General features: G+C 43.8%; 1 protein-coding gene across 1 annotated transcript; it reads right to left on the bottom strand.

Moving 5' to 3' along the window:
• Positions 1 to 454: 454 nt before the first annotated feature.
• Positions 455 to 12432, bottom strand: ndst1b (N-deacetylase/N-sulfotransferase (heparan glucosaminyl) 1b). Its single transcript, XM_070913089.1, has 14 exons — positions 11887 to 12432; positions 9124 to 9606; positions 8287 to 8374; positions 7731 to 7885; positions 6570 to 6755; positions 5285 to 5413; positions 4164 to 4346; positions 3632 to 3728; positions 3240 to 3363; positions 1938 to 2112; positions 1616 to 1786; positions 976 to 1085; positions 710 to 812; positions 455 to 574 (listed from the first exon to the last, which is right to left on the bottom strand). Exons 1-14 carry the CDS (start codon positions 12430 to 12432, stop codon positions 455 to 457), a joined length of 2670 nt encoding a protein of 889 aa, XP_070769190.1.
• Between the last annotated feature and the right edge of the window lie 4984 nt (positions 12433 to 17416).

The following is a 17416-nucleotide window of genomic DNA, read 5'->3' as shown; positions in this document are numbered from 1 at the left end:
CCTTCCTTTGATTTTCAAGATGAAGTTCATGCGAAGAAGAAGAGAAGGTTTGATTAAAAGGAGAGCAGGGATGTGATTATCAAGCAGTGAAGGTCCCTCCTGTGCATCACTGAGCCTTTCCTTCTTCTTCAGGACACAGTGGAGGCCATCACGAGGGCTTCCATGGTCCTGGTTTGTCCTGCAGGGGAGTAACGGCATCTCGAAGCTCAGGGAGAGAGGGGAGCGCTATCAGCTGCCGAAAGCAACTAAGCTCTCTTCGTGCTCACCATCCACTGTTGTCCTGTTCATTTGGGAAGATCACAGTTAAGTTTTGAGTTCTACAAATCTCCATATATTTCAGTCTCTTTCAAAACCATTTGGGATCTTCAACATTTCAGGCCACTCGGCCAGCTTCCCCCAGCAGGGTGGAGCAGTGGTTCAGTGTGTGGAGCTGTGGTCTCCCCCCGTGGTGCTGCTACCTGGTGTGGACCAGCTCTTCTCTGAGCCAGCTGGGCAGCGGCTGACCCATCCTATAGAGCAGCTTGGACAGCTCGATGTTGTGATCCCTATAGTACTCCCTGAGGAAGCCCTGCGACTGAAGGAGACAAAAGAGGTTAAGATGAAATCACATCTAAAAAATGTCATTAAAAATAGAGAAATAGATATATGTTAAACTTTTACAGATGATAAAATGTATTTATTAAAGCAAAACTCGTGCAAACGATCATACCTCAGAGTCCATGTCAGGGTACCTGCGTCCTTTACTCTTTCCCAAACACTTTGTCTTCCCTCCTTCCAGCAGCTGACACCAGAAGCCTTTCTTAGGGTCGAACCTGCACATAACAGACACATAAAAGGATGTATTGTGAACTACAGAATACTCAATTAATTTGGAAATCTAAATCTAAAGCTACAGATCAATATGTAAATTCATTTGTAAAGTAGCAGTAGAAGAAATTACACTGTGAGTGATTTACAGTGAAGGACGATACTCACGCGAGGATCTTGTGGTAGTTGATGACGTTGGCCAGGGCCAAATACTTCTGGATTTTATCCATGATTGAAGCAGGCTCAGTCTTCAGCATCTGTCCATCCAAGACTAACAACTGGGTAAGACACGCAAACAGTACCAAATGTCACATCATTATCGCAATCATTTAACTTAACTTGTTAAAAATGTTCCTGATTCACAAACTTCAAATTTAATTTAATAAAACTTTTTTATTACCACAATGTCTCCCTGAAAACCTAAAGTCTTAGAAATAGGATAGACTATTACAACTCTTTTTCAGTAACAGGACCGCAGACCACACTTCATCGTATCTTGCATGCGCAGCTGACAGATTTGGTCATTTTGGGGCAACAAGAGCTAAATTTTCTCCTGAGAGTGTCCCTCAAGGGCAGCCCCCCCCCCCCCCTCATCGTCAAGTGGATTTAAAATCTGCCCGTAAGGCCGGCACAAAAGACCTAAAACCTTGCTGGGAAAAAAATACCTGCCAGCCACACATAAAACTTGATTTACACACATGGGAAAGATTTCACATCCCACCTTGAGATGACTGAAAAGCTTAACATTGGTATTTGTTCATTTACTGCATACTGCCCACCACTATGTGCATGAGCACACCCACTGTACCTGGCTGGAGTGGTAGTAGTTGAGCCAACGCTCCAGGTGGATGGCGTACCAGCCTGGCACCAGACAGCGATTCTGAAGGACCCGTAGTTTGACTGGAGCATCGTGGCCTGCAGTGATGACGTCATGGAAGGAGTATTTCAACGCCACCGGGTCGTCGTGGGCTCTTTGGTGCTGTGTGGGCAGACCGAGAAGTGAGGATTACAATGACTTTTATTTTAAGGTGCTCATGCAGAGATGAACAAAGTGGGTGGTGTGAAATCCCACACTTAACACAATTTACATTAGGAGTTACAGATCTGGTTTAGGGGTGCCTGCGACAGACCTGGTACCAAGAGTAAGCTCTGTCCGCCGGGTTGATGAGGATGGTGATGATCTTGGCTTTGGGCAGGAGAGCTGCAGCCCTCTGAGCAGCCACCTCAGAGTCAAAGTAGTTGGCACTCTTCTCAAAGTAGTAGTCTGAACTGGTGTTGGAGGGCAGAGGGAAGTACTCCATATACCTAACACACAACAAACACAAACATACAACGTGTTACGAGCAGCCACAGCAGATCTGGTCCAATTTGCTCTTCACAGATAAGGATAATTTCTCTGTACTCTGTGTGGGTGATCAGCCACGTGCAACAGCTTGTAACCTCACATACAAAAAAACATCTAGAAACACGCTACAATGTTAATATTTGGGCAGCCCACATAAATATCAAGCCTGCCAAGTAAATTATGTGTTGGGACTCTTCATGCTGTGATGCATGAAGCTTCTCATTGAAGATGGTTTCAAATCAATTAAAACTACAGGAAACTCAAAATTGTGAATTTTTAACCAAATAGGTGTTAATTGTGTTGCTGGTCTATTTCACTAATGAGTGGATTTGTTGTTGTGTGGCATCTTGGCATCATTTGCATTTTGATTCTTGATTTAACTGGAATTAAATAGGAACACCCCTAGTCAGAAAGAAACTATAATGTTTTAAACTGTTTCATGTTTTTGTAACTTTATTTCACCCAAAAATCCTACATAGATATAGAAACAAACATGATTAGACATTCAGAAGTTTCCAGTATATTGAAGTTTGTGTTTATTAGACCTACGACAACCATAATTCTTTGCACCTATATGGTCCCCCTTCTGTAACACTTTCCTTTAAGTGCCCCTATTTAGTATTTATATGCAGTATACAAGCATTTAATGAATGGTTTATAACACAACATAATGTTGTGTGCAGTCATAAAGTGCTTATTAATGTACAGTATTCATCAGCAATTATAATTTATCCTCTGAAGACATTATTATAATTACACCTTACACCGTTAGTTTTTATTTTGTTTTTTGAATACATTAACTTACTGTATATGTGCTTATAACTAAATTATAGTGTATTATACGCCATTTATTAAATATTTATATGCTGTTATGAACTCTAAATAGGGGGACAAGTGAGGTAAAGTGGAGAAAGGTGAGAGAGTTAATAAACTCACCGAATTTAATGTCAAAAACAACAAGTAAACACCCAAACCAAAGGAAACAATACACATAAAATCATGAAGTGCAATTAATTATATGGTGGAGACATTTCTGAATATATAGCTGGTTAAATGTGGTTGGTAGACAACTGCTGAGGGTTCTTACCAGTCAATGCCTCTGTGGTAGTTGTGACCATTGAAGAACTGGATCTCCTCAAATGTCTCCTTGCTGGGGTAGTTACTGGTCAGGTCAGGGTGCATGCCAAGAAACAGGTAGAGTGCTGTCGTCCCTGAGAGGGCAAAGAAAGAACAAGTGGTGCAGATGAGACGAAAGAGATAAAGGGGAAGAAAAGAGCAGTGAAGATGAATACACGATATAAAAGACAACTACAGTTTAAAACAAATCACAATTTACCATCTCTGATTTTCAAAGAAATAATCAAAACCCCATTCAAACCACTGAGAAAATGACACGTCTGCTTTGAGCTGAATGACACACTTCAGATTGAATCATTTCCAAATACATCCTGTAGGGGGGGTTGAAGCACTGCGTCTCACCTGTCTTCTGAGGCCCGATGACGAGCAGTTTGGGGAAGCGGTCACATGTTTTCTCTTTGGACCAGATGTCCTTGTGCCTTTTGTCCTCACAAGGATCCTGTAGCCACAAAAAAGATAAACAATCCTTTGTTTAAAGTGCGGTTCCTACAGAATTCTCACAAACGTGCACATTTTAAAATAAAAAGAGAAAGCAGGTTAACGTTCAAATCTGTCTTAATAAAATATGCTGGTTGGTTGGATGGTTAACGACATTGCTCTCCACCCATCGATAATGTGACATGACCAAAGTCACACACATGCTGTGTCTGCATATGGTTTGTATTGCACAGGATTCAAGCTATTACTGTATAATGTCGTATTCTAAGGACACAATGTGTTTTTACCGTCCCATTGCCGGCTGTATTGTGTCTTTATTGCAGAATTCTATTGCTGGAAAATAAGCTGTCAAAAATACAACTTTTGGCTTTAGTGCCGAACAAATGAAAATTTAATAAATATATAAATAATTGATATCATCATCAGCATGTCATGCCTGCCAGAGTGGATCTCTCTCGGAGGGGAACAGGCTGAAGTATTTCTGAGCCAGCTGAACAGGTGGCAGGGTCTGCATCTTCAGGTTGGTCCACGTCTGAATGAACATCACCAGGCTCTTAAAGGTGTACAGGCCGAGGCGATCATTCCCATAGTTGGACAGGTGGGTCATGAAGATACTAATCTGTGGATGGGAAGGAACAAGCAGAGTAAGATTTATTACAAAGGGGATGAAGGTAAACTCAATATGGCCTAAACTGAGGATGGGTGGTGTAAATTGTGTGAATGAAACACTATTAGAAATATGATATCAATTTAGCCAGAGCTGAAACAAGTCGATTGATTGATCTGTCCAACCAGAAAAAAGAAAGGCTTTCTAAAATGTGTATCATACATCACATGACATTTATCATGTATCATTTGTCATATAAATGTATTATCTTTGGGGTTTTTTAGTGTTGGTTGGATTAAACAAGTAATTGGAAGATGTCACCTTGAGCTCAAGGTAATTGTGATGAATATTTTTCGCAATATTCTGACATTTTATAGTCTAAATGAATTGATTAATCAGAAAATAAAAAGCAGATTAATTGATAATGAAAATAATGGTTAGTTGCCATCCTAAATTTGACTATCATTTGCATCACTGCACAGTGTAATGGGGATTCTAATAGTCTCATCAGCATTAGGGCAAAAGGTCAAGTTCATAATTATTGAAATCTGTCTTAAAACAACAGTCAGGTGCCCATATGAACATTGCAACAGTTTTTTCTTGCTACAATCATCCCTCCCTGATGCACTTTCAAAGTTAGTGATGGGGGATAAAATCTACATTTCTGTGCAGAAGTATTGCAGATATGGTAATAAAAGTAACTTTTTATCATTTCAAAAGAAAAACATGTTGACGAATATGAGGGACTTTCAGCAATGCATTTGGGCTCCAATAAAAGACGCTTTCACAGTCGTGTAAAAAGAGGAGGCACGATGCAGACATCACCGCATGAGTCACTGACTAGTCATTGTCCTGTCCCTCGATTAAATTTCAATTTACACCCCCAGTTAAATGGGTTTTCCATGCGTGCAAGACAAAAGCTGTGTTGTGTGGATGAGCATTTGACTCACAGGGTTCAGTAGGACAGTGAGAAAGAGTTCTCCTCCATTGATGAGCTTGTCCAGTTCATTCGGACTGCCTGGGTAGTCTTTATAGAAGATGGTGTGTGTGAAAAGACCACACGTCTGCCTGGGCAGCACCTGTGACGTAAACAAACACAAAGTCACCAAACCAAAAGGGCAAAAACAAGAGAGAATAAAAAACATCACACACACATACATATAAAAAAAGAAAAAGAAATGCATTCCCACAAATAACACACACCATCAGCCCTCTACTGAGAGCTGTCAGTACTCCAGGCAGTTACCCCACACATTGTTTGCTTTCAATAACATTCATATTATGCAGCTCATCTAGCCAAAGCAAACCTCTTCTTCACTCTGAGTCTATATGGAAATTCATGGAAATGCGTTTACAGTTTGGAGTGTCTGGGGAACTGAATATCAATCATCAGTAAGCAGTAGAGACTGTCCATTCAGACTGAACTATCTCAAGGACGGGTATGGAGCTCTGAGACCACACAGGCCGACTGAATGCCAATACTACAAAAGGAACCGGACCGAGGCTGCACTGTTTCCTATCAGCGCTGAAGGTCAACCTGGGAAAGAAATAGATAAGATTTTTTTCCTTCTTTTGAACCTCTTGAATGTAATCTTTTCAACTTTAATTCTGGTCTCATAACTATATTATTCAGCACCGGCGAGCGCTGTGAAGCTGAATAAAGTGCAGTTTGACATTTCAGCAACGGTTATGTGCAGACACTTGCTGTGCGGTTGCCAGAGATGTCAGTCTTCGTTATGGTGCCGAGACCTGCTGGGCAACACTACTCACGACAGGTGTCTCATGCAAGACTGGTTCACTTGACTACGTTATCATCACCCACTCTGTAGAAGAATACAACAGCTCAACAAGACTAATGAGATGATTGCCTTTCTCAGGACTTCCGTTGCCTCTGTGATAAATGGCAAATGAAAATAAGATTCTGCTCAGCATCTTTGGGGACAAGACTTAAGAAAAGCAGAGGTAGAGAGGAAAGGATGATGACGGACAAATGCAGGATGGAGAGTAACCGCTGGGCATGAGAGAAGAATAAAGTACAAAAGAAGTGGAGGAGGTGGAGATGGAGAGATAATTACTGAATGAAGGATAGCATATGCAGATGGAAAAAGAGAACCCTGAAAGGGATTATTGGCTGAAAAAGGTAGTGGATGTTGAGAAGCCGAGTCAAGGGAAAGCCAGAGGTAACAAGATAATGAGGCCTCATGGATGCCCGGTGTGGGTGAAAAGTGGTCTTACGCTAATGCCGCTGTGGATGAAACCTCGCCGGAAGCGGGCGGGCTTCAGGTGCGGGTATTCCTCGGTGCTGGTCACCTTGATGCCCCACACCTTCTTCCAGGCGTCGTACAGCTGCATGTGCACAGGGTAGACGCCTGAGTGGTGGGGCGCCACCGCATAGCCCATGTTTGTGGGGATCCCATGCTCCTAGAGGTTGAAAATACATGAGTGAGGGTTAGGAGGCAAGAAAACTAGTTCAACAACACCCATGAAGTTCCATAGATATTACAGCTACAATATAATCCTTTTTCATGAAACACCAGTTTTGATACTATTTGTGCTCTGCATTTTTTCCCCTCAATAGCTATTCAATGCATTTACGTTCAGTAATTGAGATAATTACTGAATCTAACTCATTTTAGTAGTTTCTATTGGTAGTGGCGGAGTCCACCATTCCCGTACTGGATTCAGTTTACCTCTATAAACACGAGGGATTCACAGGGAAACAGTGCATGGGTGTAATCCAGCACAATTTTCTCACCATTTGCTGTTTTGCATCTGCATTAAGTTACTGCCACTGCTTCACATTAAACAGGGTGGCTTTTATTGTGTAGCAGCCACAGGAAACTCAATGTGTTTGTAACCACGATTAGCACTGACAGGCAATCAAATATGCGTCTGTAAATTCAGACGGTCATTCTCGTCCTTTTTCTGTCAGCGTATCATTTTTAATAGCACAGTGAACTGTTAGATGAGGAGCTGCAGGCGACAGGCTGCATGCCTCCAACTCCTCAGCAAGGTAACCAACTCAGCTGCGTCCTCCTGTCGTGAGGAAAAACATCTCGCATTGTGTGCAGCATGAAATCTGATCGCAGTTACAATTTCTTTTGACTGACTTCTTAATTAGAACAACGTGAATTCGTTTGAATGCACTGTAATCAGATAAATCAGTTGTTCTTCTGTTGTATTCCTGACAAAGTAGCTGTTCAAGTAGTGTTTGCTGTAGTATTAAACCACACTTGCTGTTACCTCGGTAACCACGGGTGAAATCTTACAGATTACCACTTTAAAAAAGCTTTAACACCTTGCCTAAGATTGCCTATTTGAACAAGGAAGATGGGATAGCTCTGACCACAGTGCTCTCACAAAGCTGTGATCTGACCTTCGCCCCCCGTGACTCACCATGGCAAATTTCTTGTTGAGCAACATCTGCTCGGCCAGCACGGACTGGTTGTGGAATAGATGGGGCTGCATGTGGCTCCACATGTGAGGGAACCACCAGAACTCCTTCACGTAGGAAAGCAGCAGGTCGTCTCCCAGGTCCTCCTCATCAGATCCTGGACATGACAGAGAAGGTAGAACGTCAGAAAAAGAGGGAAGAGATGGAGGGAGGCGAGGGAGGTTAACAGAAAAACAAGGGGTGATGGGTAAAGAGGAAATAGAGGGGATGAAAATGGACAAAGACAAAAAAGAGGCAAAAGGTGAAATGGGGTCAGTGATAAGAAAGGGAGGAAATGAAAGTCAGAGTGAAGAAGTTGTTCAAATATTAGAGCGAAGCATGCGGGAGACAAACAGGAAATAAAGTCAGGGCATGAAGGAGAAGAAGAGGAGTAGAGAAATTAAAATAATGTGAATCAAAACTTTACAATCTTAGATGCGTTATCTCTTTCGATTTAGTGCATGCTCTTATCTCTGCCTGAGTTAACAGTAGCAAAGGTTCTCTTCACAGGCTGCATACCAGCATGAAAGAATTTCCCTGAGAAGCCCAGATTGAAGGTGAAGTTGGGCACATGGGTGCGCAGCTCCCTTTGCGTCTCCAGCAGGGCCTGAAACAGTGCGAGGAAAGGAGAGTGAGTCAATACATGTTGTGCTCATACTGGTGCACGAGTGCATTAATGAGGAAGCGTGAACGCCCAGGCGCACACGTGCCCACATACATATTTCATTCTGCAAGTTTCTTTCGGTAAACATCCAACATCCACTCCCAGTTGCCTCACTCCTCTCCTTCATTCTGTTTGATATTTCTCTCTCCTCTGATTCGGGTGTTTGTTTCATTTGATCTCCATGCTGGATGAGACTCCCAGCACACACCCTCTCTTACGCTCACAGATTTCTCCATCTTGTCAGGGTGTGATTCGTTCCTAAAAGCTTGCTGTTGCGCTGCCAGTGAGGAGGGCCTTGATGCTTTTTCCGTAATGTTTTCTTATACCCTCTGCCTCCACATGTGAGGGGGGTCTGTTCTGCTCTGAGGGGACGCAAGCAAGGAGCTTTTCAACATTCTTTGTACGTCTCTGGGCCCCTGAAATATTCATTGCTGTGGAGCTTCTGTGACAGTGTGAGCAGTGGGGCCTGTCAGCTTTGAGCGGCCTACTGGGACGATCGCATTCAAAAGGAGAAGAGGGGCGAGAAGAAGGGGTTTCTGTATGGCTGGCAGAGGATAGCATCATGCTATGTGTGAGGCAATTTCTATATTTCAGCAAAGGCTGTTGAAAAACACTGGTTGAGGAATACATAAGTGGGTTAACTTTCTGTTCTGATAAAGTTTTTCCACTCTGAAACACATGCACAAACTCACCTTTACATCAGGCACCTTCATGCGTGTGCCCTCTTTGCCCACAAAGATGTCATCTATATCTACCAGGATGTAGCGCTCCAGGGACAGCGAGAGCCTCTTCCCTGTCAGAAAGGCCACAGCGTCCACAAACACCAGCTTGTGCAGCCAGAAGACCAAGTTGTTGCCGAACAGGACCCTCTGGATGCCATCATGGAGCCCCAGGTCCTGCACCACCGACGGGAGCAGAGCAGCATTCTGCCCCATCGATGCGATGCTCTCAGCTGATTGGGTCTTGGCCAGCAACACAGGTTCGTACGTTGAGTGGTTGGACTGGAAAACGGTCCAGTCGTCCCCAGGGAGAGGACCTGGCAGGGGCTGCCCGGATCGAGTGATAAAAAGCAGGGGGGACTTGGGGTTGACTGTGCAGTCCTTCAGACCCAAGTTAGAGTGAAGAAAGAGGGGGAAGCCTTTGAGCTGTGCACTGAGCAGACTGTTTTCATTGGCCTGATCAACAGAGAGACAGAGACAAGAGAGATAAATCACACAGATTCATCATACGCCAGAGTGATGAAGACAGAAATGTATTGGATATAATTCCCCAATTTCTCCAATCATGTGTGAAATAAGCAATGTCAGGCCTACTCAAATGTGAAGGCATCAGGCAGCTTCTACCTGCTATGCTCAATCTGCTATGCGCCAAGATTGCAGTCAAAATGAATAACCTCCTGCTGTGTCCTCGAAGACTCAAAGACTGAGGGTTCAGTGATTATTCATTGAAATTTCCCCTCCCAAATTTGTCATTCTCCGATTCTCTCACATCTCTACTGCCACGGAAGCACAAGTCCTACTTTCTGCTGCACTTTTACTTAAGTCTTACTTATAATTTCACCACTGTGTGTGTCTGGATACAGGATAGTAAAGTAAAACTAGAGCTTTACAGTTGATTTCTGAGGCAGATGACAAGCAGATATGCTTTAATCCAGGCTTTCTTTCCTTATTGATTTAGGCTCCAACACCCCATAGCTGTATGTGTACATATAATGATCACTGCAAAATTCTTTCTTTTCTTCTTACCTATCAAAACACAATATGTAAAAAGTATTTCCTTATCATGTGTTTTGGGAATGCTCTGGGATTCACAGCTACTGGAAGACAATCAGAGATAGCATGGAAAAAGTTTTTAAAATTAAGATGGACTTTTGTTTTCAGGTCTTTGGGTAAGATGCCACTACATCTTCTCAGCCTTTCTAAAACATACATGTTTAAAATAATGCTGGTCGCTAGTAAAAAAAGACATTACAAAAAAATGGCTAGATCAAGGGCAGCCCACATTAGCAGACTGGTTCAATGTAATGCATGACATTTTTGTAATGGAAAAATTAACATTCACTCTGGATTTGTCAACCCATATAGATCACACTTTTGATTTTGACAATTGATTTGTAACTCCCCTGGTTTTCTGCTACACATAGATAGGCTTTTCAGTTTGTCTTGCTTTGTTTTATTTTGGTTTGTTTGTTTTGATTTACTTTGGTTTCAAAAACTGAATAACAGTGTTCAATGTGTAATGTAAGATGTTTTGTACATGTTGACTTTCTACTCAAATAAAAAGAGAATTTCAAAAAAAGAAAAAGAGAATGCAACAAAAAAAAGTATTTCCTTAACCACAAATTGGACTTGGACATTTGATGAAGAAATGACCATAAAGTATTGTTATTCCACCACATAAGGGAATACTGTTTTTTAGGTTTTATGGGCTATGCATTGCATTAACAAATACATGTCCCTTTTTTCGCCAAAAAGTTATTCACAGACAAAGAAATCTACAGAATGTATTCCTATGCAGTGACGTGATGTTGTCTGGGGTCAATAAGACCGCAGAGAGTCAGTAGAGCTTTGGGAGGGAAGTGCTGCATTAAGATTTGTGCCAACACCCACCACAGATAGTCAGCCTATGAAACACACACATTCTGTACATAAACATATTTTTGAATCTTTTAAATATATTGTGACTGAAGTATAAAGGCATATAAAACATTTTACAGTTGAAAATAGTACCTGTAATGACGACACTGCTTCTTAATTACCTCAAAAATATCTTCAGCTATTTTGTATTGCAAATTGCAATTTCTTATCACTTATTGGCCAAGATACATGCAGATACAAATATTTGTAACAAGCTGAAATTGGGCACACAGGTTATCAGCAGAGCAGCAGTGTAATGTGTCCAGGTCATTGGGATGCATACCTTCGCTCTACTTCCTCCTCTCCCAATATACAGTAAATCCCACCAGGCTTTCTTTCCTAACCTTCGACTGCACCGCCTAATGTCACTGCACCACCATCCATTCCTTCACATCTCTTTCTATATTCTTTCCATGGCTCAGAGATGATGATTAAAACTATAGGACCTGAAAACAGGCCTTGGGCAAACAGTCTCAGCTAGGGATTACTGAGAGAGGGAGAGTAAGAGAGATACAGAGGAAGAAAGGAGGAACAAAGGCTGAGGACTTTAGAGAAATTTAAGCAAAAGGAGAGAAAACAAGAAAAAGAGAAACACGCGACTGGGCAAGAAGAGTGAAGGAGGCCAGGATGCAGAATAAAGAAAAACAAGAAACAGAAAGTAAGAGAAACAGTGTAGTGGGACTGAGTGATATTGAACCAGGCAGGTCTTTCCAACCCTGCGAATCCCATCTCCTTAGAGACGGTGGAGCCAGATGGACAGGGCAGAAGGTGTGAGTGAGAGGAGGGAGGGAGGCAGAGGGAGTGTGGTGTTGTCCTAACCTTGAAGAAGCCAATGATGCCCACTCCATATTCCACACAGTATTTGTCCAGCAGCTCTCGGTTCCAGGCGTCCAAGTTAACATACTTGAGAATGTTCTCATAAATCACCAGTGTGAAACGCCCCCTCTCTTTGTCCGTCAATGTGGGCATGTCGCCTTTACCGGGAGAGATCTCAGTCCGGTACCTGAACCGGCCAGACTCCAAGATGGCCACAATCTCCTGACCCAGTTGAGAATACTGGCTTTCCACAAACACCAGAACCACAGGATCTGTCCTGGCCCCTCCGGGATCCACCCCGGGGCCCCCTGAGACGCCCCGCAGAGGCAGCAACCGGGATGGAGTGACCCTCGGGTCATCGGAGTCGGCGGACGCTCCCTCTGCCCCAGACACGCCCCCTCCCGAGGGCTCCAGCTCCCGCTTGACGCCATAGAGGAAGTAGGCAGAGATGAAGACGCTGACGGTGCAGAAGAGGAAGAGGAGGAGGAGGGAGGTCTGCAGGGGGAGGAGACGGACCAGCCGACGGAGGCGTGTCACGCATCCCAGCATCGTCTCACGCCACACCGCCCCGCCCCACCGGCCCAGCAACACGCCTTGGGGACAGCCTCTCTTGGTGTGGGTAGAAAATGGCGAACAGGGATTACTCACAACAAAGTCAGTCTTCTTATGGAGCTAAATACAAATGGCGTTGAGGTAGCAGCTGCAGCAGCTACTGGAGAAAGAAATGAGACGGTGTCACGTTGGCTCTCCCTCATATTGCAGCGCTGCTTATGTCACCATGGCAGAGAAATAGGGGGCCTTGGACTGCTGGTACACACTTATGCCTCAGAGGGAGGGCTGGCTGGCCGAGTCACCGGTGGAGAAAGATGATGGAGGACTCCATCACCTGTCCATCACGTGAAGCTGCCAACCATGTCCCGGCAAGATTTCGCTCCACTCTTTTGATAGGAGAATGATCTCTGGAGAAAAGTAAGGTCCCACAGGTCATCTCAGCAGCACCATTCCCTCAGGATCGACTCTCCTGACCTAGAAAAACAACAAGATGAAAATGTTAAAATCTGAAAAACACAGCATCAGCTCCTATAGAACAAACAGCATATTCTTTTGTTGTGTGGGTTTAGCAGTGTGTGGGAGATGTGTGTGTGCTGCCTGTGCCAACACTCCAAAAAGTTCACTCCAAACTAGTCCTTGCATTCACCTACACAAAGTAAGAGCTGCCAATTTCCCCCTACACACACACACCTCACCCCTGTGTGCGCAAACATAAACACACACACACAAAAAAATCACTCGCTCACGCAGCCTCCACACAATCAATAGGCAGAATGTGAGTGACAACAAAGCCTCGCGGCGAGCCAATTCCCGATTCAGTCCAGTATGACTGTGTGACTGCATACAAGTGAAGCCATCGCCCGCGGGGACACTCGCCTTCTTTTTCCCTCAACTCCTCAACAGTATTGAGACCAATATGGAGTGCAGGAGAAGGGAGAGAGCTGAAGGAAGGGAAGCGATCCAAGAGCAGAGGAGTGGATGACAGTGACAGACAGACCTGGCAACAGTGGGATCCTTATCACACTCAATATACATCGCCATACCCTCTGCAGACCTATCATAATACACCAGTTCTTCAGTCAATCTCCATCACACCAAATGTGAATGGTACAAGATGTGGCAGGAAAACGGCGTGAGCTACTCACTTACAAAAACATCCATTCTCCATGCCGAGGTCTGCTGGAGAAATGAGACAGGTGGAGAGCTATCGGAGGCGGAGACACACACACACACACACACACACACACACACACACACACACACACACACACACACACACACACACACACACACACACACACACACACACACTTATAAAACCCTAGATACCCATTCAAGTAGAGTCACAGCCCTCTCAACCCAAAGACATTAAACAGTGACCACCAAACCCATCAAGACTCATCAGACATAAAATGGACTTGATAATGCCTTCAAAAGGGTTTATCAGTAACACTATAAACCAAGGTTTAATTAAAGGTGAGTAACATTAAAAATACAAGAGTAGCCATACTATGCTGAGCACAGTGAATCCTATGGGCTACATTGCAATCAATAAGTGATTTTTTTTTTCAGTGTGATGAGAGACAAACTTCAGATCATTCCATACATTATTTCTGACAGGATTCTATAAAGACAATCCTTTGATAATTGCAGTTATCATTCATGTACACACAGTATTACATGGGGGGGAAATCAAGCACATATAGTGTCCCTTTAATGTAATCAAGGTCAGCATTCTGGCGAGCAGCTCTGCCCCCTCAAGCCTTCCAGCAAAGCTTAACACGATGCCTTAAATCTCCCTGCGAGTGTAGTGGAAGAAATCACACTTCTTTTTCTCTGAGTCGTGTCCAAATTTCCTCTTCACAGGGAGGCAGAGTCTAATGTAAAGAGAGGCCGTGAAAAAACAAGTGGGTGTTCAGAGAATGTATCGCAGCGGAGCAGACAAAAAACCAACAGGCCTGGTCCCTTGAACCCCCCCCCCCCCCCCACCCGGTACCTTGTTTGTTCATTTCTGAGGGAGCCAGGGTTCGTGCCACGGCATATCAAAGTATGATTAGCCACAGGAAGTGACTGTTGCTGGGGACAGTGAAGCAGAAGAGGAAATAGGAGACGACTTTCAACACGACACCGAGGCCTGACACTTGTTTCAGGTCTTCTGGGCAAAAGGACTCGTGTTGGCACTTAAACACATTTAAAACGTCCAGTGATGAAGTTTCTTATCACCAAATTCTAGTTATGAGGTCTGGAGAATAATTCAATATCACCATTCACTGACTTTCAGCAGAATCTTGGGCTGCAACTAATGATCATCTTAATTACTGAGTAATCAGTTGGTTAATTTTTCAAGTAATTGATTAGTTTCGTCTCTAAAATGTCTGAGGATATCATCTTGGTTTTTGGAAACTAGGACATCTCTAATTTTCAGAGATGTCCTAGAGGATAGAAACAAAGTTTGTGTTTACATCCAGTGTTTCTCACCAAAGAGCAGTGTGTGTGTATCCTCGACATCTAACAAACGGGTTGAAAGCATTTGGAAATGTTAGCATTCTTCTTCTTCACTGCCTTTGCTGGGACGCTGCTGCCTTTCTTGGTGCACTACCGCCACCTGTACGTCAGTGGAATGGTGTGAAACCATCGCAACATGAATGTGTATTGTGTCACACTGAGACAAACAAAACAGGTATTCATTCGTGGTCAAAAACATGGCTTCATAGAATCAGAATCAGAAATACTTTATTGATCCTCGGGGAGGAAATTACAGGAGCAAATGCGCAACTAATGGTCAAAAACACCACACCTTCACCTTTAATCAATGAATTCTCATGTTATGCAGCACACGGTTCACTACTTTGAACATCAGTTTAACAAGCTCACATGTGATTTTACATATATTTACCCCCAATTGCGTTCTACATTGATCAGGAATATAACTATTGATGATGCAATAATGACTTCAAACAAATACCACTCAGCTCTACTCTACGAAAGAGGCTTAAATGATTAATCAGAATGAAGACATGTTATCTTTGTCTGCAGCAAGACACTGAGCTCTGTCGTGACTCTGAGGACACTGTTGGCGTGGCTTTGGAGCAGATTAAATGGTGACACAACACAAACAGAGTAGGGGCACAGAAAACCTCACTCCTTGCCCAATTCGCAGCAGCGATGACCGCCTCCCAATGTTGACCTTCAGACTGAGAAACAAAGAGCTACAACTGAAGGGAGGAAGGGAGAGGGAGAGCGAGATAGAGGGAGGGAGCGGGTGATGGCCTGAGAGGGGGAGTAAGAGAGTAGCTGACACAAATGGAGGGAAAGCTCAAGGCCTTGAGTGTGAAGCTACAGCTTTGGGATCAGGCCAGCTAAATAGAAAGTACAATACATTAGACTACAACGGAGATGAGGACATAGCACTGACTGAAGAGAATAATGGCTAATGGATCTCAAATGTCCGCACGCCCATCTCACCTAATGTGTCTTCTACTTTCTGTGCCGTGTATACCTTAGAAGAAGCCTAGATACAACCGCAAACATCTCCGTCCTCCTTCCTCCAAAATAATAGATGCAAAAATGCAGAGGAGGAAGAAAAGAGAACATGAATATTTCATGCTTAGCAGGAGCGGATGAGAGGTATAGCCAGCAGACATATCTGTAAGGTAAAGAGCAGCCAAAAGGTGTGTAGAGACCAGAGTGTTTTCAGTCTGTCAAAGAGAGTCAGTGTCTTAACTCATGCATAAAGGGAGAGGCAGATGGAGACTAACGCGTATCTGATAACCAACCTTTTCATTCTCAATCATGGAAAGAGCTCAGACTAAACATGAGCTTTGTAATTGCACACGTGGACTAAAAGTCTCCCTAAATGGATGTGGCAGACAGACCAATAAGAGGGGGAAAAAGGAACAGCAAAGGGAGACGACAACATGAGTGGAAAGCGAGACAAAAGCAGAGGAAAGGACAAGATGATCAACTACCTTGAGGGAGAAAAAACAGATTGGTGGGCGAGACATTCACCCTTAAGGCGACCATCTAACTTAAGGCTTTGAAAACATCAATTAAAATAGTCTCCCCGTTATTTTATAGCAGCTGAAAGATGGTGACAGATTGAAGTGGAGGCATAAACAATAGCAGGTGACGGCCAAGAGGACAGACTAATGCTTATCCTCAGGGTGGGTGGTCACTCAAACCTGCTCCCTCGACATCATGGGAAGCAGGCCAGAACCATACTGCTAGATTAATGAGAGACAATGAGGAACAGGGGGGACGTAGCCTGGTCTTCAGCTGTAACAACTCTCTGGATAAACACCTCTAAGGCTGGCCATATGTAGCCTCACACGTTCTGTTCCCCTCTTTCCCCTCCCACCCCAACACTGCTGTTGCACTTCTTTTAAAGTGTGAACGAGACTAAGTGTCCCAGGGCTTGTGAGGAGAGTCAGTACATTAACACTGTCAACCGGAGTCAAGCTAGCCGTAGGTGATCCCTTTGACAAATAAACTTTTAAAAAAGGAGAGCTGGATCCTCCGAGCCCCTCGGGGACCAAACAGTGCCCCCCTCTCCCCCTGCTGCCCCTCTCCCCCAATCCGTCCCCTCACCACTGACTGACAGAAATAAACGATGACCCTCTGTGTTCAATCACCACAGGCCTTGGCAACCGCACGTCCTCCATGGAAACGCCGGAGTTACGTTGTGTTCAGAGGCATGGAAACTGCAGAAGGAAATAGAGGGAGGGCAGTAATCCATACGGAAGTCATCAAAAGGCTACTGTTGTTGTCACTTTCCGGTCTTTGTAGAGCCACTTTGGTAAACACACACATCAATACACAATCACAGCGGAGATGGACCCGAGAGACTCATTAGAAGATCTACAATCCAAATGATCTCACTACAAAGCACACGTGTTTTGTTTGCATTTATTCCTGAACAAACATCACTGAGCTTTTGTGCAAACACTCAGGCCTCACAAACACAAAAACAAGTTTGGTCTGA

This window comes from Enoplosus armatus, chromosome 10 (genome assembly GCF_043641665.1).
Source record: "Enoplosus armatus isolate fEnoArm2 chromosome 10, fEnoArm2.hap1, whole genome shotgun sequence".
NCBI classification, from domain to species: Eukaryota; Metazoa; Chordata; class Actinopteri; order Centrarchiformes; family Enoplosidae; genus Enoplosus; species Enoplosus armatus.
Note: the sequence above shows the minus strand (reverse complement) of the source record. Positions and strands in the feature narration are given on the sequence as shown.

What these genes read in the sequence shown, in the direction of transcription:
- ndst1b (XM_070913089.1), bottom strand. Translation starts at nt 12,432, where the DNA reads ATGCTGGGATGCGTGACACGCCTCCGTCGGCTGGTCCGTCTCCTCCCC. An exon ending in AGGGAAATTCTTTCATGCTG is followed by an intron (nt 7,886 to 8,286) that starts GTATGCAGCCTG and finishes TGTCATGTCCAG; the next exon opens with GATCTGATGAGGAGGACCTG. An exon ending in AACTACCACAAGATCCTCGC is followed by an intron (nt 813 to 975) that starts GTGAGTATCGTC and finishes TGTTATGTGCAG; the next exon opens with GTTCGACCCTAAGAAAGGCT.